Source organism: Mustela nigripes, chromosome 5 (assembly GCF_022355385.1).
Source record: "Mustela nigripes isolate SB6536 chromosome 5, MUSNIG.SB6536, whole genome shotgun sequence".
Lineage (NCBI taxonomy): Eukaryota > Metazoa > Chordata > Mammalia > Carnivora > Mustelidae > Mustela > Mustela nigripes.
In genome coordinates, this window is record NC_081561.1 from 108,022,161 (window position 1) to 108,044,420 (window position 22,260).

Sequence of the window (22,260 nt, forward strand, 5' to 3'; positions counted from 1 at the left end):
AATTTCATATATAAATCTACTGAATATTCATCAATATTCTATTCGTCATCTATTCATCAATATTCTCTTACCACCACATTGTAGCTGTTAGATCTACTCAAATTTGGAATAACAAGATAAAAAAAAAATTCAGCCCTAATCTTTTTTAGTCCTTGAACTCTTTTAACTCTCAATTACCCCACTGAATGGTTCTTCATTGTTAACTTTATATTCTGTGAGTCACTAAGCACTGAATGAGCATTCAGGAGATATGATTGTGAGACTCTGCTTTAAAAATAATTTGCTGGGGGCACGTGGGTGGCTCAGTGGGTTAAGCCTCTGCCTTCAGCTCAGGTCATGATCTCAGGGTCCTGGGATCAAGCCCTGCATGGGGCTCTCTGCTCAGCAGGGAGCCTGCTTCCCCGTCTCTCTCTGCCTGCTGCTCTGCCTACTTGTGATCTCTGTCTCTGTCAAATGAATAAAATCTTTAAAAAATTATAATAATTTGCTGGATGATCTTACCTGAGCCATTTACTGGACAGCCAGTTCTTAATCTCCTTACTTAAAAATTAGGGGCTTGGAGTATTATAGGATTTCTAAACTTCTGACTCAAAAAGTCTGTGTTTCTATTCCTAAAGAATCCTGAATTAATTAAAGCCGACTTATTGAAATTAACACCATCAATGGAAGGAAATTAATGGAATTTCATTTCTTTCTATAATATAATTGGACATATAGATACTGAATACCATTAAGAGGGTAGGGGGAAATTGTACTTACCTCTAAGATTTTCTGATTCAAGTGGCAATGCCAAGGTATTCTTGCTTCTAGTCTGATTCAACCTTAGCAAAAGACAGGATTTCTTTTTGGTAAAACAATTGATTCTTGGGTTAAATCAATGTGTGGGTTAATGGATTATTGTCAGAGAGTGGCCTCTTAGCACTTTATTCTTGGCGTGTTACCCTTTTTAACATTTGCGTTAGTGACCTGAAAGAAACGTATTTCCCAAATCAAACTTGGGTGGAATATCTAATATCAGACAGCATAATAAGAGGTCAAAAAAACATCAGCGAGCCTTAAAAAACAGGCACAAAAGCAAGAAGACAGAAATTAACAGGGACAAAGGTTACATTCTAGATTTGGTTCCCCAAACATCAGCTATCCAAATACGGAATGGAGTAGAAAAGGCTTGACAATCGTCGCAGGCTCCCCTCTTCCAGTCTCTCCCCATCCCCCAATCTAGCATGAAGAAGCCCCACATGGAATTGATGAAACCGCACCAAATCTTAAAACAGAAACACACCCTCTGGTGTATTATTAACAAAAGATTCAAATCCGAGAAAGAAAGCGCTTCCTATATCCTCTCCTGCAGATACGGATCTAGTTTGGGGCACCGTACTTAATAAGGCTATGACAAATCCTTCTTGATACATGACGAGTTGGACACTCCGTGCGAGGAATTTGAAACCAAGTCACACGAAGAATGCTTCAGGGTCTAGGGATATGGTTTGCGGAGAAGTACACGTAGCAAGGACGAAGGTCTCTCATAGGAGAGAAGCGGGAGCGAGAAACGCCCGCGGCTGTGGCTAGCGCGTTGCTTAGTAACGGAGACCGTGCGCGCGGCTGCTGCCGCCGCTCGCGCACCTGCGACGCCGGAAAGCAAGCGGCGCGGCCCAGGCGCCGTCGGAAGTGCCGAGCGAGGTGCGACGGGCGACCCCGCGCGCGTTCCAACGGCGCTTGGACCGCAGGTAGCCTTCTGCTCGCCGGTGACGAGCCGTGACGCCTCAATGGTTGCCGGGCGCGGCTCGGGGGCTCGGAGTCTGGCGGCTCCTCTCTTCGACGCACCTCTTGTCAGGAGCCGGCGGCTGCGACTGCGCCTTGGTCGGCCGTCGGGGCCGAGAACCATGAGCCCCGGGGGCGCGGGCTGCTCCAGCGGGCTGCTACTGACGGTCGGCTGGCTGCTCCTGGCGGGCCTCCAGTCCGCCTGTGGGACGAACGCCACCGCCGCCGCCCAGGATCCCGGCTTGGCCCGCGAGGGCGAGGGCGAGGGCGAGAATGAGGCGGAGGAGGAGGCCGAGAGCGAGAGCGAGGCTGAGAGCGAAGCCCAGTCTGTGGCTGAGGAGGATGGTGAGGGCGGGAGGCTCCTTGACAGGGGCCAGTTGAGGGCAAAGCCCTGCCCTCCGTCCGAGGACAATGAGAATTATTATCCCTGTTAATATCCGTAGAACTCTCTTGCAGACAGCCTCGAATTTATACTTTTTCATATGCCTAATGGCCTTGAACAGAATGTGCTAATTCTCCAAGGCCACAGCAAGAAAAACAAATAAGCATGTACATAAAAGTTGTTACAGAATTGCTGTTAAATATTGCTCTGGAGAAGGAAAAAGATGCCCCCCCTTTTTTAAAGGGGTACGAGTCGGGAGTAACCTCTCACCCATGGGAATTATTTTGACTCCTTGCAGTTACGTGTTTTTCTTTCCCACTGTAGATTTTTTTTTTCCTGTTCCAAATTGCTTGAGGTCTTACTCCTTTCCACGTTTGCTCTTTAGCTTGGAGCTCAAAAGAATTAAGAATTCCCCTTACTGTGACACATCTTAGACCAAAATGCTGCAGAACTGCCCAGAAGCCCCATGTCAGCTTCATGCAGGTCTACACTTGAGCACCTCTGTAGTGTGGTGGTGTAAGATTTGTACGCTCAACTTCCAAGCAACTGTGGTTTGGTTGGGTATCTGGAGAATGAGACTGTGCTTGGTCCATAAACTTGCCTTATTCTGCTGGCTCATTAAGCACTAAAACTTGATGAGCTATTATACATGTTTTATTGGTTAGTAACTCACATCCTGGTAGGTAGAAGTCCAGCTGCTGGTTTGCAGCCTTTGAAATCAGTAGAAATTGTACCATTTCCCTGTAAATAACCCAGCCAAGATTCTTTTAATATTCCTGGCAATCTCCTGTTTTCTATACATATAGAATAGTTCTTGTATTTATCTGCTTTTCTTTTATTTCCTGATGACCGTGATTTTCAGCTATGGAAAGAAATTAGCCATCTGAGGTTAATGGTGGGGTGGAGGTTTGCATTGCCTTCACTACATTACAAGGAGCTTGGAGAGGTCCTTGACTTTGGAAATGTGAAAGAGACTAGACAACAAACATGTTCTAAAATTTAATAGCTGTTGCTTCACTCTAGTTTTAAAAGTGGTTGAATTAGTTTTAGTATTGAGCTGTTCTACCTGTAAAATGCTAAATAGAGTTTAAGTTAAACCCAGGCAATGAAGTTATGTTGTCTTGGATACAAATTAAAATGTAGGCAAGTTACTTATTCCCTCGTCTCAGTTTCCTGATCTGTGAACTTTGGAATTTTCTATGTACAATTTTATGCGCAGTTGCATTTTCTGGGGAGAGTGAGAATTCAGAACTGTAAACAGTCGGAGGTGTGTAAGATTGGAAAATTTCCAGAGCCATTATTAAATTTTGACAAAGCCCCTTTTAACTCTCAATCGACCAGCAAAAACATTCATCACTATTTGCTATCAAATGGACATTTTTTTTTACTTTTAAGGCATTTTACAAGTAATTTACAAAAGTAAGAATAAAGGGTTAATGAAAACAAATTTGAAATTTTAGTGAGAATGTAAATATGGAAAACTCCAAATTTTTATTCCATATTTCCTGGTTTTGAAGATGTATATATCCCCAATGGGAAAGATATTTTGAAAGCAACTAAATGCTCACTGACTGTTATGCATGAATCTGGAATGTATCCATCTTATAAATATTGATTCCAGACTTCAAGTACATCTCTAATAGATTATAGTTTATTACTTTGTGCATCACCAACACACAATACTTTTGAAAACTGTGAAGCTATGTATTTTGTTGATCAGGAGACTACCATGTGGTTTACTCCATGATTACAAAATGTTTTCATTTTAGGCTTAAAAACATAATTAGAATTATTGGTCCAATGAATTTTATTCATTTCTACATCATCTATTTTCTTTTAGTCACCTTTGTTTACATACCTGCCATCATGATCTGTTCATTTACAAACCTGTTATCAAGTAAATTTTGGTGGATAAACAGCTTTAAAGAGGAAAGAGTGTTGTCCATAACCTTTTATGGTTATGGACAAAACAGTATAGTCCAGCTTCTTTTCACAAAACATTTCAGGATCAAGTTTTTCCTATTGAAAGACTAACTAGATGAGAATACCATATATCCTTTTCATACTTAGAAGTGAAATATTAATTCATTGATTCTTGAGTTAGAGAAAATTCATCTAGGATATTCATCTAAGTTGCCATCATCTCTCACTCATTTTGCTTATGCAATCAGTTTCAGCATCATCAGCATGTAAGGTGCTGCTCTCTGTTCATCTTCTGATTAATCCAACAACTGTGAAGTTTTTTCTCTGTCAATTTTCTTTTTACCTTTAATGAACCAAAAAAAAAAAAGAAAAAGAAAACAAAGAAAGAAAGAAAAATTCAAAAACTTCAACTGTGTTCAATGCAAGCTGAAAAAGACTTCCAGAAAGGTGTCTCCAGAGTTCTTTTCTATCTTCCTGAAAGACAATGCAATACTAGGGGCAAAGAAATAAGAAAACAAAGGATGATCTAACAGCTATGATTTATTTTACAATTTCATCATCCTTCTAGGCAATTCCAAACTTTCTTCCATTTTATAACTAATATTTAATATTCTAATATTATTCCATATTATTTATTATATCCTTTAAAAAACACATAGTTGGGAATAATCAATAAGAAATAATAAAATCCATCACTATGGATGATGAAATAACAAAATGTTTAAAAATGTGGGAAAAATTACTAAAATATTGTGTTAGATTTATACTCCTTCCTCTTATACTTCCCCATATCTTTTACACCTTTTATACTTTTTGTATACTCTATAACTTTTATAAATTGATGGGTATACCTATACCTATGCCCTTAGATTTATAGTTCTCCTATACCTATATCCTTACATTTATAAAAGGGGCCAACAATAGATCTACATAATAATTGCAAAATAGAATGAGTTTCATTCTTTACATTTTATCCTATATAAATATAACTGTATTTTCTTTGGAGCACCTCTAAGGAAGAATAAAAGTTATGAAAGATCAACCTTATGTATTAACTCTTAAAAAAAGGATTCAAAAATTAATATTGAACCCTGATGGTATGTACCAACAGTTAAAATGTGCTGTCCAGAATTGAAAAAACATTCCAAGATCTGATCAGAACAAAAAAAGTGTAGGATCATTATCTCCATCATTATGGCTGCCAGGCTTTTATCAGTAAAGTCTAAAAACCAAGTAGATTTTTAGGGTGGCCTCTTCATAGTCTTGATGCCTATTGAACTTACTATTGAAATCTCCACTCATTTTCACCTATTCTATCAAATTAAGACTGCCTATCATATTTTGGGGACAGTTACTTTTCAGCTTTATGTACAAGACTTACTTCCTTAAGGTTTCATTTTGTTAGACTCATGAAGTATTCCACTGTGGCACTTTTAGAGCCAGATTTATCTCTGAACATATTTTATATCTTTCCTAGTTTTTCAGAATCTCTGGACTCAGTCAGTATGATACCAGTATTTTCCAGGTCATTAATAAAAATATTAAATAGGACAGAATCCTGTGACACAGCATTCCTTACACATTAACACTAACCAGTTAGCATCAGTGGATATTACTGTTTAATGAGTTACACATAAAAATTTATTGACATTCAGACCATATTTTTCCTTTTTACTCTGGTATATAACAGAAAATTTTGACAAATACAACACTAAAGTCTGGATACATGATTTCTCTGACCCACCATGATAGGATTCCCATAAAAAAATGGAAGACATTGAATGACCTAATGGGCACTCAAAACCAAAACGGACTTCAGAGATCATCTTATTAAATCCAATTTTTTTTTGAAGTTAGGAGAACTTAAGTAACTTTCTCAAAGTAGCATAGGTAGTGAACATAGGGCTGATTGATTGTTTTTTAGTGACTTTTGAAAAGAGGTTCTAACAGTCTAAAGGTATTAACTCATCCTCCTACCTGTGGTTTTCTATGTTCAAGATTAAACTTTTAATTTACATCTCATAATGTGCCAACAGAAAGTATCCAGGCGTCTCAAGCAAAAACATCATTTCATAATTGATCTTGATAGTCTGAATAATTTCCCAATGTCAATATTGATTTATTTAACATACATGGATCAAGAGCATACTATGCATTCAGGGAACTGTATTTGGTGCTTGTAAGTATAGAATAGCAGTGTTTATGAAGGTATTGTCTTACAGAAATCAGAATAGGAAAATGTGATGTGCACTGAGTGTGAAGTTATGATATCTTAAGCATGTTTATAGCACTAAATAAGTTACAGAATGTTTTCACCTATGTTGTCTCATTTAATTCTTACAAATATTCTTATTAGAGAATCATCAAATAAGATAGGTTCTCCTTTCCAAATTTTTGCAGAATAGCTAATCAGGCCTGACAGAGTTTATGTAATTTGCTCAAATTTAGTTGATTAGTTGTAGAAACAGCAATTTGGACTTTAATTCCATTGCACTTTCCCATGTAATATTGTTAATTTAGGATACAATGCTTAAAAAAATTTTAACACCTCATGTAATATTTCTTTATTTTGAGACATTAGTCCTAATCTGCTATGAAGAATTGGTTATATCCTATAGCTGGTGGAAATAATGCCAAACTTCAGAACAATTAGAAAGAGAGAAACTTGTGATTTAAAAATCAACAGTACTTATCTACTCAAATGCATTTATATTCCTAAGTTATCCTGCTAAATAAAGTGTTGAAATAAATTCTTGGGAATAGTTTATCATCTTAATCTAAGTAGAACATAATTTTAATGGATATTTGGTATAAGGACTTATTTTTGGATGGAAATGTTGCACTCAAATCTTTCTGAAAAAATAGAGAATAGAAAAAATTGGGCCTCACAATTGATTGTCAGGCTTTTTGTTTTGTTTTTTTGATCTAAAGAGCTTTAGCTCACCATGTATTGAGCTGATGAAAATATTATTTTTAATTTTATAAAAGTTTAAATATAGAGCTTTTCAAAGTATTTCCTAATTTAACTCATCATTTCAAAGGTTTAAGCTTCTTTTAATTTAAGCAATAATAGAAAATACAGTAGGAATGACATTGCTTTTCTGATTAAATAAAACTAAAAACTATCTGCTTCCCATATGATAAGTGCTTGTATCCCTTATCCTCAAGTAAGAGTTTTTCCCTTTGAGAAGTTTTCATATGATTAAATAATGTATCTTTGCACTTTATGTTTAGTTTCAAATACGACAGTAGTCAAAGAAGTAGAATTTGGGATGTGCACCGTTACATGTGGTAAGTAGCAAAGAGCAGATAAATCAACAATATTATATTTGGTGCGGGGGGGGGAAGAAGGTAAAAACAGGCAATTTTTGTTTATAATTGTGTACTTGCATTTACCTCTCAAACTATAATTTACACACAAAACTTGAAAGGTAAGATATTTTCAGTTCACAACCTGTCTTATTTTAAGCCAGCCCCTATTTTTTTGTGGGGAGGGGGCATATACTGCCTTCACCAAGAAAAACTTTATCTCACAGATGTTCAGAAGCTGAAGGATCTTCTGATGCATCTCACAGATGTCTTCCCACACACTGTGTGGCAAATCAAAAAACTTGCCTATTTGTAATAGTCTCTTCTAAAATCTACATTTCTCCAATTCATATGTTATGTCTTGGAGAAAAGAGGTATTAGCTTTGGGGGGGGGAAGACAATATTAAAAAACTATGACATGAATGGAAACTGGACATAAAGTCTCTTACATGGGGGTGGGATTAAGGCTACACATACTATAATAGACCAGTGTTTCTCAAACTTAAGTGTTCACCCTAAGTGCCTACAGGGCTTGTTAAAACACAGACTGCTGGACCTACCCCAGAGTTACTAACTCACTAGGCCTTTGGAGGACCCAAGAATTTGTATTTCTAAACAAGTTCACAAATAAAGCTGATGCTGCTGGTCAGAAGACTATCTTTTGACAACCACTTTGAGAACTACTGAGAAGACAATAGATAATTCACAATGATACTAAGTTTATTCTAAATAGAACTGCCTTGGAAAAAGGATAGTGAAGTTAGGGAAAGACAGAAACCAAATGGTAAGAAGACAGAAAAATCCATGCAGACCTAGAGCAGAATGATTTTTTTTAAAGAAATATACCTGAATTATTTATATTTGAGTTAACATATTTTTAGTGTGGCAAAATAAATCTAACAAAATTTAGTACTTTAACATTTTTAAATAGTCAACTCAGTGCCATTAAACATGTTCACATTGTTGTGTAATCATTACCTCCAACCATCTCCAGAACGTTTTCATTATCCTGAAGTAAAACCTCCATACCCATTAAACACTAACTCTGTTCTCCCCTCCCCTCAGTCCCTGACAATCATTATTCTTTCTGTCCCTTGAGATAATTTTAAACCCATTTTTTACTTTAACCTTAGTGGGTCAGTCACAAATTAGAAGAATACATGTAATAAACTTGTGAATATTCATTTGTAATTTACTTTGCTGCCTTGAGAAATTTCACAGAATTATTTTTATGGGAGTTCTAGTAATTTTTGTTGTATTACTCTATTATTTAAAGATGTATTTCAGAAATTATATATTTATTCATTCATCAAATGATGTTTTGAATTTTGCCTACTATGTGTCATGTATTGTTTTGGGAGCTAGAATAAAGCAGAGGAAACTCCTTGCCTTCAAGGAGTGTATATAGGGGCAAAGACAAAAAATAATATTAAAACTGGCCTCATAAAATGAATTTGAAAGTTTTCCTTCTACTTCTATTTTTTTGAAACAGCTTCAGTAGAATAGGTGTTATTTCTTCTTTAAATGTTAGGTAGAATTCCCCAGGAAGTCATCTGGCCCTGAACTCTGGTTTTTTGGGAGGTTTTTGATTACTACTTCAATTTCCTTGCTGGTTATTGGTCTGTTCAGATTGTCTATTTCTTCCTGTTTCAGTCTTGGTAATTTATAAGTTTCCAGGAATGCGTCCATTTCTTCTAGATTGATTAATTTGTTATCATATAGTTGCTGGTAATAATTTCTAATTGTTTCTATTTCCTTTGTGTTAGTCATGATCTCTCCCCTTTCATTCATGATTTTATTAATTTGGGTCCTTTCCCTTTTCTTTTGGATAAGTCTGGCCAGAGGTTTATCAATCTTATTAATTCTTTCAAAGAACCAGGTTCTAGTTTCATTGACCTGTTCTACTGTTTTTTGGTTTATATTTCATTGATTTCTGTCTCATCTTTATTATTTCTCTTCTCATTCTTGGTTTAGGCCTTATTTTCTATTCTTTCCCCAGGTCCTTTACATGTAAGATTAGCTTGTGCATTTGGAATTTTTCTAATTTTTTGAGAGATGTTTGGATGGCTATGAATTTTCCTCTTAGGACCACCTTTGCAGTGTCCCATAGGTTTTGGATCATCGTGTTTTCATTCTAATTAGTTTCAATAAATTGTTTAAGTTCTTCTTTAATTTCCTGGTTGACCCACTTATTCCTTAGCAGATGTTCTTTAACTTCCAAGTGTTTGAGTTCCTTCCAAAAAGAATTATTCACCACAACCAGGTGGGATATATTCCTGGGATGCAAGTATGGTTCAACATTCAGAAATTAATCAACATGATAGAGCACATTAATAAAAGAAAAAAACAAGAACCATCTGATCCTCTCAGTTGATGCAGAAAAAGCTTTTGATGAAATACATTATTCTTTCCTGATTAAAACTCTTCAAAATATAGGGATAGAGGGAACATGCCTCAATATCGTAACAGCTGTCTATGAAAAGTCCACAGCAAATGCCATTCTCAATGGGGAAAAACTGAAAGCTTTTTCCCTTAAGGTCGGGAACACAGTAGGGATGCCCAATCTCACCATTATTGTTTAACATAGTACTAGAAGTCCTAGCAATCAGACAACAAAAAGAAATAAAAGGCATTCAAATTGGCAAATATGACATGATACTTTATGTGGAAAACCCAAAAGACTCCACTCCAACGTTACTAGAACTCATATCGTAATTCAGCAATGTGGCAGATAACAAAATCAATGCACAGAAATCAGTTGCATTTCTATACACCAAAAATTAAGCTGAAGAAAGAGAAATTAAGGAATTGATTCCATTTGTAATAGCACCAGAACCCATGAGATACCCAGGAGTAAACCTAACCAAAGAGGTAAAGGATCTATACTATAGAAGCTACAGAACACTTAATGAAAGAAATGGAGGGAGACACAAAGAGATGGAAAATATTCTACGTTCATGGATTGGAAGAGTAAACATTGTTAAAATATCTATGCTGTCCAGGGCAATCTACATTCAGTGCAATCCCCATCAAAATACTGTCAAATTTTTTCATGAAGGTGGAACAATCTTAAAATTTGTATGGAGCCAGAAAGACTCTGAATTGCCAGGGATTGTTGAAAAAGAAAACTGAAGCTGGGGGCATCACAATGCCTGACTTCAAGCTCTGTTACAAAACTTTAATCATCAAGACAGCATGGTTTTGGCACAAAAACAGACGCAAAGATCAATGGAACAGAATAGACAGTGCAGAAATGGACCCTCAACTAATTTTCAACAAGCAGGAAAGAATATCCAATGGAAAAAAAGACTGTTTCTTCAATAAGTGGTGCTGGGAAAACTAGAAAGTCACATACAGAGGAGTGAAACTGACCATTCTCTTAACACCATACACAAAGATAAACTCAAAATGAATGAAAGATCTAAATGTGAGACATGAATCCATCAGAATCCTAGTGGAGAACATAGGCAGTAACTTCTTTGACATCGGCCATAGAGACTTCTTTCAAGACATCCCCCAAAGGCAAGGGAAACAAAAGCAAACATGAACTTTTGGAACTTCGTCAAGATGATAGGCTCTTGTACAGCAAAGGAAACAGTCAACAAAACTAAGAGGCAACCCACGGAATGGAAGAAGATATTTGTTTCGCAAAAGACACTTCAGATAAAGGGCTGGTATCCAAGATCTTTAAAGAACTTCTTAAACTTAACACCCACAAAACAAATAATCCAGTCAAGAAATGGGCAGAAGACATGAATAGACACTTCTCCAAAGAGAACATATGACTGGCTGACACCTGAAAAAATGTTCAACAGCACCAGTCATCAGGAAAATACAAATCAAAACCACGATGAGATACCACCTTCCACCAGTTAGAATGACAAAAATTAACAAGATAGGAAACAACAAATGTGGACAAGGATGTGGAGAAAGGAGAACCCTGCTACACTGTCAGTGAGAACATAAGCTGGTATAGCCACTCTGGAAAACAGTATAGAGGTTCCTCAAGAAGTATAGAGCTACCTTACGACCCAGCACTTGTTCTACTGGATATTTACTCCAAAGATACAGATTAATGAAAAGAAAGGGCATATGCACCCCAATGTTCATAGCAGCAATGTCCCCAATGGCCAAACTGTGGAAAGAGCCAAGATGTCCTTCAACAGATGAATGGATAAAGATGTGGTTTGTATATACAATGGAATATTACTCAGCCATCAGAAAGGATGAATATTTACCATATGCATTGACATGGAAGGAACTGGACTGTATTATGCTAATGAGAGAAGTCAAGCAGAGAAAGGCAATTATCATATGGTTTCACTTATATGTGAAATGTAAGGAGTAGCACGGAGGACCACAGGGGAAGGGAGGGAAACCAAATGGGAAGAAATCAGAGAGGGAGACAAACCAAGAGAGACTCTTGACTCTGGGAAACAAGCTGAGGGTTACGGAAGGGAGGTGGGGGTAAGGAGGATGGGCAACCAGGTGATGGTTATTAAGGAGGATATGTGTGGTGATGAGCACTTGGTGTTATACACAACGAATGAATCATTGAGCACTACATCAAAAACTAATGATGTATGTTGGTTGAACACAATAAAAAAACCTAAAACAGTAATATTAAAACATATAATATGTCAGATGCTGATAAATTCTAAGGAGAAAGATACCTTAAAAGGCAATATTTTACATCTAAAATATTTTAAAATATTTTCAGTTTAAAACAACTAGAGGAACAAAAGCACTTAGTTGAAAATTCTATTGAACTCTCAAAACAGTATTTTAGCAGTCAAAAAGTTTTCTTTTTCTGGAATACCCAGGCAGATTTTTAGTGTTACTTGGAGTTACAGAAAATCTCACACCTACACACATTATCGCAATGAACTGCATTTGGCTAAATAAATTCATAAATAAACTTGCTTGGAAAATATTTATGCATTTCAGAATAAGGCTGTGCATCTAGAGAGGTACTTTTTATAAATTCAAGTGACGCTATACTGCAGCCATTCTTAGGCATCTCTTTTAATCAAAAGAGATCTTTCCTCAAAGAGTACACTTATGATGATCACTGAGTAATGTCGAATCATTGTATTGTACACCTGAAGCTAATATGACACTGTATGTTAACTATACTGGAATTATAACTGAAAAATTAAAAAGAAAAGAGATCTTTCCTCTTCCAACCTTTGATCTCCTTATCTCATGTAGAGTCCTCTCCTTTGCTACTCAAAGTTTGGTTCACAGACCAGCTGCATCATTATCATCTGGGAGCTTGTTAGAAATGCAGAATCTCAGAACCTACTCCAGACCTACTGAATCAGAATTTGCCTGTTAATAAGATTCACAGGTGATTGCATGCACTCTAAAGTTTGAGAAGCACTGTTTTAAGTCATCTCTAGGCGTCTACTCTTCCTTGCCCTTGAGAATGGGTTTATGTCTACAGCTATCCCACCCTGAACACCCTGATCTCGTCTGATCTCGGAAGCTAAGCAGGGTCGGGCCTGGTTAGTACTTGGATGGGAGAATGGGTTTATGATTAACATGTTTAGGGGCTGAAAGAGGGAATCTGGTAGACAGGGAAATCAAGATGGATTGTTCCTTAGCCTGTGGCTACATTCTCTTATCACAGGTCACTTGCTATAGAACATGTTTGCCAAGATAGGACATTTTATCATGTTCCTTAATTCTGTGGTGAAAAGCAAACCCAGTGGAGAGCTGAGATCTGTTAGTAAAGACTTGATTTCTTGTTATAAAAAAGAGTAGTAATTCTCAAGAGAGTATCTTGTTTTTTCCCCATAAATAAGGTTTTATTGGAACATGCAAACAAATAAAATATAATTTCAGGCTATTTGACAACATTTATTGCAATTTAGGGGCACCTGGCTGGCTCAGCTGGTGGAGCATATGATTGATTTTTTAAAAATTAACATATAATGTATTATTGCCCCAGGGGTACAGGTCTGTGAATCCTCAGGCCTATACACTCCACAGCACTCACCATAGCACTCGAGATTATCTTGTTATAAATTGAAATTTGGTCATTAATAGTTTGTCCTCCTTTATTTAATACAGAGATCTTAGCAACCTAAATATTAAAAAGCATATATTTATGTTTTAAAAGCTTTTTGAAATTTACTATTTATTTAAGAGAGAGAAAGAGCGAGCGCACAAGTAGGCAGAGCAGCAGGCATAGAGAGAGGGGCAACAGGCTCCCCACTGAGCAGAGAGCCCAATGCAGGGCTGGATCCCAGGACCCTGAGATCATGACCTGAGCCCAAGGCAGAGGCTTAACTCATTGAGCCCCCCAGCCTCCCCTTATTTATGTTTTAAAATGTGATTTTTTGAATGTCCTTCAAAGGTCCAAGACCACTTCTAAAACTTCCTTGGCCAGACAAATTTGGGAGACCCTGCATCTTACTATATTTCATCAAATCTAAGACTTTCATCAGCTACAAGAAGCATATTTTATACACCTCTAAAAAAGGAGAAATGCTGCTATTTGTCACATGCTGTCAATTCTAAGATAAATTCTGCTCATTAATTTACTAGCATATTAAAATTCCCCCAAAATCCTTTAATACAGAGGACAATTTAATTTTAGTTAATGTATCATTTTCAATGTGTATAATTTTGGAATCCTTTTTCTTATGGTGACAACTAGAGGAACTAGTGTTTCATGTAACTCACTTTGAGAAATGCTGTTTTATGAAGTAATTCAAAATGAGGGGCATAAAAATATTCTAAGTATTATCACTCTAAATTTAGGCATTTAACTTCTGAAATTAGAAGAAGAGTCTCAAAATAAGATCTAGATGGAAAAGTAAAGGAAGTGGAATGAATTTTTCTTAACAATTTGCTGATTTCTTTCACCAAAGGTGTTGGTATTAGAGAAGTCATACTAACAAATGGATGCCCTGGAGGTGAATCCAAGTGTATTGTACGGGTAGAAGAATGCCGTGGACCAGTAGATTGTGGCTGTGAGTTGGACTCTGTATTGGAGGGAGATGAGGGGGAAGACTTTACTCTGGGGAAATAGCCTTAACCTCAGGTTGCCATGGGTGGAAGGAATTGAGAAATTGATATATTGAAAGTAAATAATAATAAAACTTAGAATTCCACTTCTCTAGACAGTTAAAGCTCAGAGTACCTTTCTGCCTTTGCCTTACATTTGTCAGTGATGTCTAAAATTTAACATATAGTCTCCATAATACACTAGAAGCTTATTATACTCAGGGTCTCTGGTCAAGGCTGTCCTATGGTGAAACACTTTTGACACTTTGGTAATGGTATTTTATGAGTAGATTGGCAAACTTTAAATTGGGAACTTTGAAAGCTGTTCTTTATCATATTATACTACTTTTGAGATTTCATTATCTCTAGTCAGGGTGTGGCAGGGGTGTGGTCCCTAACCAGTAAATTGAAAGCCACTAGCAGATCCCAAAGTTTAATCTAATACATCACTAAACTGGTTGCCCTTGCCATATTTTCTGTGGAAGGAACACACAGCTATTGTATTTCCCACCCGCTTCTTTTGGTGACTTTGCTTTTCATCCATCACTCCTCTCTACTTGTCTACATTCAAACCCTCAATAATAATTTTGAGAATGTCCAGCATATAGTTGATTTTAACACTGAAAGTGGCTTTTAAACGTAGCCTTTGTATAAAACAATTTATAATGCCTAATGGTATATATGTATTTAATTTTTCTTGTTTTTAGGGGGAAGACCAATTTCAGAAAGTCTTGAAAGTGTTAGACTAGCATGTATTCATACATCTCCTGTAAATCGCTTCAAATATATTTGGAAACTTCTAAGGCCAGACCAAGTAAGTAATAAACATATGTAACGTGGTGATTGCTAGTGAGTGATAATTTTTTTTTCCCAGTGCTTGATGGCTATAAGAAAACTCTCTCTTTAGAAGCAGTTTGCATAAATGAAGTTAAAATCTTACAACTTTATTATTATTATTGAGATTTTAATTGAATTGGATTTTAATGCAATAATAATTACATTAATAAATGGGGCTGAAACTGAATATATGTCTTGGGTCAGCTATTATCAGAATTTAAAAACATCCCTTTTATATAAAGTATTCTATTTTGGAAGCAAAGTTTTTATTTGTATGTATAGGAATTGGATGATGATAATAATAGCTAACATTAATGGAGGGCTTATTAAATATCAGACAACTCAAGCGCTACAGTTTCTTTTAACCCACATAACAATCTATGAGGTAATCCTTATCATTATATGCATTTTACAGATAAGCAACTGAGAAGCAGAGTGTATCTTGTCCTGGGTCACACAGGCAGAAGTAGTAGGATTATTGATGTCTGGATTGTCTGACTAAAATCCATGTGCATAATTAATTATTGTCCTAGATTGAGAGATAATGACTACTCTTTCCTTATGGGAAATAAATTGTTTCCTGATCTTAAGTTTACATGAAGAATGTTGGCACTTTTTTTTTTTTTCCTTTTTAAATAGCAACCCATTATCCTTGCAAATGATTCAGCAATCCTGGAAGTACGCAGGGAAGTTCATCCCTCGGTTTTTGAGTGTTCTACCTTGGATAATAATGAAATAATAGCATCTGTGAAATTCACAGTCTATACAACAAGTGGTAAGTGCCCAGTAATGTTTTGGTTTGCTTATATCAAATTCTAAAAAGCAACAAAATCATCTGGAGGGCTCCTTGAACCAGACTGATAGCCCCACTCCCAGAGTTTCTGATTCAGTAGATCTAGGGCGAGGTGACACAATAGTTTACATTTCTAATAAGTTCCAAGGTATTGCTGGTTTGGAGACAACCTCTGGGAAACCACTGGTTTATATCATTTAGACTTTCTACAAGGTGGTGCTTAATTTCTTTTTACTTTATTTTATTTTTTCAGTGTTTCAAGATTCATTGTTTATGCATCACACCCAGTGCTCCATGCAATATGTGCCCTCCTTAGTACATATAACCAGGCTCACCCAACCCCCCACCCCTCTTCCCTCCAAAACCCTCAGCGTGTTTCTCAGAGTCCACAGTCTCTCATGGTTCATCTCCCCCTCCAATTTCCCCCAACTCCCGACTTCTCTCTTGTAGCAGTCCAAGGCTGGTGGGTTAGCTCTGTCATCTCAGAACATGATCTGGTTAAATGACAAAAATGTTTCTAGAACACTTTGGTATCAGTTAGTTTCTTTTAAAAATGACAATTGGGAATACCACTGGGATAGACCCTTTTGGCTGTTTGGACATCAAACAGATATTTTGTCTATAAATGTCAACACAGTATGGTACTGCCTTGAAACAAGTACACAATTGAAATATCTTTAGGGTAAGTATGGTTTAGTTAATGAAAATTTCCTATCCATCCTCTGTACATCAGATTTTTCACTTCCACAATAGTTGTCTTTATAATTAGGCATTGTTATGAATTGAATTGTGTGTCCCTTCTCAAGTCCTAACTCCTAGAGCCTCAGAATGTGACTGTGTTTGGAAATAGAATCATTGCAGATGTGATTTGTTCAGTTAAGATAAGATCATACATACTAGAATAGGGTGAGTCTTTAATTCACTATGACTGGTGTCCTTATAAGAAGAGGGAAATTTGGACACAAATACAGAACGAGAGAGAAGAGAATGTCTCATGAAGCCACAAAGACACACTCGGAGAAGACAGCTATGTGAAAACAGAGGCAGAGACTGGAGTTATGTTGCCATAAGCCATAAGGGAACATCCGGGGCCACCAGAAGTAGGAAGAAGAAAGGAAGGAAGACCGCCAGAGCCTTTGGAGTGAGGGTGGCCTTACCAATATCTTGCATTCAGACTTTTAGCCTCATGAACTATGAGACAAAAAAATTTCTGTTGTCTTTAAGTCACCCAGTTTGTGGTACTCTGTTATTGTGGCCCTAGAAAACTAATGTAAACCTTAGCTTTGTTTTCTTAAGAAGTGAGAATATTGAAATTCAGTCTATTTTTCATTTAAAAATTTCAAAAGGAAATGCAGCCCATTTTTTTTAAGGTATAAAAGTAGTCTAGATATAAAAGTGATCCTTGCAAGAAGACTACCCTTGAAATAAAGTAAAATCTTTATACCTCTCACTCTTTATCCTCTCATGGCTAGTATTATAAGGTAGTGAATAAATGGAATGGAATTTTGCATTTCTTCTTCTCAGGTTTTAATCCTAAAAGGTGTCTTTCATTTTAGCTTAAAAATAAACAAACAAAAAAAAAACCTCATTGCTTCTGGAATCTAAAATTATAAAAAAAAAAAAAGATTTGAAAAATCCAGCAATGTTGGCATATAAATATGATTTGATTTCTCTGTCACACTTGGAACTATTTAGTGAGATCACTAATTGAGTTTATAGCACTGGAATTACTAAGGAAAATGAAAAATTGTACTCCATGGTGTTTAAAGAGTAGAACGAAAATCCAGACAAATAAGCAATTGAGATTGCCCATATAGGAAACTGCTTCTGGTAGAGTGGTACTTAGCAAAATTAAAATATTACAATATATAAAACATAGCTTGGGAAATCATTAAATGGCCCTGAACGTTGGTTCACTTATCTGTGTAATTCAGTAGTTCCATCTGGTGATCTCTCTGGTCCTTCTCCATACAAATTCTTTAGGATCCTATAATTTGGGGGACCGAGAAGAACCACAAGAAAGCTATATAATTGGTAAAGTAAGTAATATTTGATGCAAATTGGCTTTTCACCAATTTAAAATGTAGCACTGTTATAATACATACAATAGACTGGCTGTGTCTCTTAAATAGACTTATTTGCTGGAAGAGCAGAAAGTTTGAGAAAGAATAATTTAAAAGTGTTGCGTGGATATTTGTGTAAAATTAAACTACAAACCCTATCTTACAACATATATAAAAATTAGAGATATGTCATTGTTCTAAATGTAAAATCTAAAACCATATATCTTTAAAATGGAAACATAGGAGAAAATCTGCATGATACTGGAATAGGCAAGGGTTACTTAGTTATGACTCAGAAAACAGTCACCATAGAAGGGAACATTGATAAATTAGGCTTCATCAAAATAAAAAACTTTAGTCCATTAAAAGAAATCATTAGAAAAATGAATATGCAAGCTAAAACCTGAGAGAAAAAAATTCACAAAACATGTATAACCAGTACAATCAGTTTGGACAAAGATCTTTGAGTTTCTTGGAAAACTAAAGTGTAACTCTACCCTATGACCCAGCAGTACCACTCTTAGGTATTTAAGAGAAGTGAAAAATGTGTGTTTGCAAACAACTTGCATAAAAATATTCATAGAAGTTTATTTATTTATTTATTTATTTATAATTTTTTATTTTTTATAAACATATATTTTTATCCCCAGGGGTACAGGTCTGTGAATCGCCATGTTTACACACTTCACAGCACTCACCAAAGCACATACCCTCCCCAATGTCCATAACCCCACCCAGAAGTTTATTTATAATGGCTTAAAGCTGCAATGGCCTAGATGTCCATCAGTAGAAGAATGAATAAACAAATTGGAATACTACTCACCTACAAAAAAGAAAAACTATTGATACATGCAAAATTATGAGTGAATCTTTAAAACAGACTGAGTAAAAAAGCCTCACAAGAAGGAATACATAGTATATGTTTCCATTCCTAAGAAGTTCTAAAATAGGCGGAACTAATCTGTGGTGGAAAAGAAAATCAGTAGAGTAGTTCCCTCCGGAAGATGTGTCAGGAATTAACTGGGAGGCGCTCAAGGAAGTTGATGGGTTATAGCAATATTCTGTGTCTTCATAGGGTTTGAATTACATATGTGTGTTTGCATTTGCCAAAACTAAGTAAATGTACACTTAAAATCTTTGTGCAATTCATCATAAATTTTACTTCAAAAAAATGTAAGCAAGTATTGAACTTGTTTGATATGCCTGTTGAAGATTTTTATGGGAAGTGTGCAGACATTAGCAAATTATGTTGAAATGCATTGAAAAATAAGATGGGCCAATGAATTTGTAGAAGGATGGGTAAATGGATAATAAAATGTTGATGGTAGTGTCTAGGTGGTGGGAGTACAGGATGTTCATTGTTCAATTCTTTTGACTTCATGTTTAAAAAGGACATTTCAAAGGTGATGAGCAAGTTTACTAATAATAACTTTCTTTCCACTAATTCTTCTGTGTTTAAAATTTTTTCAGTTTTTTTTAACTATAAAGTTTCCATTTAGATATCTCTCTTTTTTTTTCCAGTGGTAATAATCATCAGGTGTGTGTTTTTTTCTCTAGAATTGCAAATGAAAAGAACAAGCCGGCCAGATACTGATGCAGTCCTAGTTTTTGTGCTGACCATAGGAGTTATTATCTGTATATTTGTGATCTTTATACTTATCTTCATAATTATAAACTGGTAGGTAAAGGGTTGAACTGAGTCATCACCCTTACTTGATGTCCTCCTTGTTGTCTCCCTGCTTGTTTGATGATAACCATATCCCAGGAGGCCTCCCACATGTATCTTGAAACAGTCCAACACCCCGTATACCTCCTGCAACTATTCTACATCAGGCTACCTGAGCTCATGACTTGCTTCCCACCATGAGAGAGAAATATGTGCAGTGTTTATAATTTTATATAGTAATTGCAAAAAAAAGTTTTGAATGAATATGTGTATTGTTCAGTTGTAGTTTTCATAACTCTAAAACTTGGTTAATGTAACCTACTCTAATTTTTTAAAAGATTTTATTTATTGAACGCAGAGAGAGGAAGGGAGAGAGACACAGAGCAAGCACAAGCAAGCAGGGGAGAAGCAGGCTCCCTGCTGAGCAAGGAGCCCAGTGTGGGGCTTAATCCCAGGACCCTGGGACCATGACCTGAGCTGAAGGCAGAGACTTAACCAACTGAGCCACCCAGGCGCCCCAATTCATTTTTTTAAAAGAATATTTCTAACACTTACATGAGTACAGTCTGAGGGCTCATCTACTATCATAAATATAGTGGATACACAACAAACTAAAAATAAATTATGACTAAGGAGGCACTTCTAAATATAGAAAATTATATATATCTACTTAGTTTGGGTTTCAGTTCTTTTTTTTTTTTTAAGATTTTTATTTATTTATTTGACACAGAGAGGGGGAAGCAGGCTCCCCAATGAACAGAGAGCCTGATGTGAGGCTCCATCCCAGGACACTGAGATCATGACTTGAGCTAAAGGCAGAGGCTTAACCCACTGAGCCACCCAGGTGCCCCTGGTTTTCAGTTCTTAATGGACTTTTGTTTTGTTTCTGCTTTTTCTTCAGGGGGGCAGTCAAGTCTTTCTGGGGAGAAAAAGCCTCAACAACTGAGATACAGTCTGAGCTGAGTTCAACAAGATATAAAGATTCAACTTCTCTTGACCAATCACCAACAGAAATACCTGGAAATGAAGACGATGCTTTAAGTGAATGGAATGAATGATATATGGACGATATATAAGAAACCAAAGGAGAGTAGAGAATATCAGATTCATTACTATAAAAATAAAATATATAGTGAAATACTTTAATAATATTGCAAGTGATTTCCCACAGTCTGAAGGTAATGAAATATGAGAAGGGGCTGTTTTAGTCAGTGTTACCTTTGTGATGAAGTGATCAAAAATTTGTTTTCAACATTTGCCACTTCAGATAATTACTTGGTAACATTTACCTAGGGATATACACACACACATAATATTATAAACATATTTGCGATCAGTTCAATCACTTCTAAGGTGATTTGCCTGTTTTGTCCAAATAAGAAGAATGTAATATAGAAGATGCGTTGCATATTAGACATTTTCCCTTGTGGGATCGCTGGGTTGAGCAACTAAAGCAAATCATACTTGAGAATTTCTAAAGGGCATATGACAGACATACAAAGATTCACTTGTCAGACCTGAAATAATAATAATAATAATAATAACAGCAGCAGCAACAGCAACAACCACCAGCAACACATAGTAGCTGTATTAGTAGCTACTATTATAGCTACATAATATTATAATATTATATATTCTATAGTATAGTATATATATAGTATAGTATAGTATAGCTACTATTATAGCTATATTAGAAGCTACTATGTGCCAAGCATCACTCATAGCATTTGACATTATTTTAGATAATATAACTATGACTGTATATAAGAAATCTGTAAGGAGGAACTGGGGTGGAACTTGGAGATGGATGGCTGAGTAAATGATACAAATTTAACATGCCCTGTGTTTCTCACAGAAAAAAAGTAAATTAAGGACTTTTGAATGTCCACTGATAAGAACCTTCATTGTATTTGATATACAGGTAAAAACTTCTCAAAGCCATTTTTTCTTATTTCTGAACATCACTGTCATTTCGTGCTGTGTCATGTGATACAGTTATGGCCAACTATCATGTAAGATATCAAGGCACTAGACAGTTTGATTTGGTAGATTTATCAGAAATAAATTTTCAGAGGTTATAAGAGTAGCACAAAATACACTTAATTTTTTATAGATGAATTCTATGCCAATTTTATTCCTCTTATTATATATCTTATATAATTAAATATCAGGCCCATGCCTGATGACAGCATTAACTCTGCCCATCTGTAAAGGAGACACTGTAAATGGGCATTATTGTATATGTCCCTCTAGTAGCTGAGAAATAGGCTGTGTTGTGGAATTATCCATGCTTTCTATTTTATATTTGTATTTTAAAAAAGCAATGGAGAATTAGCTGGAAAATGATTGTTATCTGTTGTGGGAATTCCACTAGAGACTTCAAAGTGAAAAGAAATTGTTTTAATAAAATATTCCAAAATAATTGTGGTTTTTTGGTGATACCCCTCTTCCTCCTAGACAAGTGTGAAAAAAAAAAGTCAGGTTTCCTTATTTCTTATTCCTGATTAATTAT

The 22,260-nt window shown here is 36.0% G+C and overlaps 1 protein-coding gene across 1 annotated transcript; it reads left to right on the plus strand.

Annotated features, from left to right (window-relative positions):
• Positions 1–1,677: 1,677 nt before the first annotated feature.
• Positions 1,678–21,296, plus strand: SPACA1 (sperm acrosome associated 1). The gene is made up of 7 exons (XM_059399241.1): positions 1,678–2,106; positions 7,301–7,357; positions 14,254–14,355; positions 15,097–15,203; positions 15,866–16,001; positions 19,640–19,760; positions 20,650–21,296. The coding sequence occupies exons 1-7, from the start codon at positions 1,767–1,769 to the stop codon at positions 20,804–20,806; spliced, it is 1,020 nt and encodes a 339-aa protein (XP_059255224.1). The 5' UTR covers positions 1,678–1,766; the 3' UTR covers positions 20,807–21,296.
• The last annotated feature ends 964 nt before the right edge of the window (positions 21,297–22,260 follow it).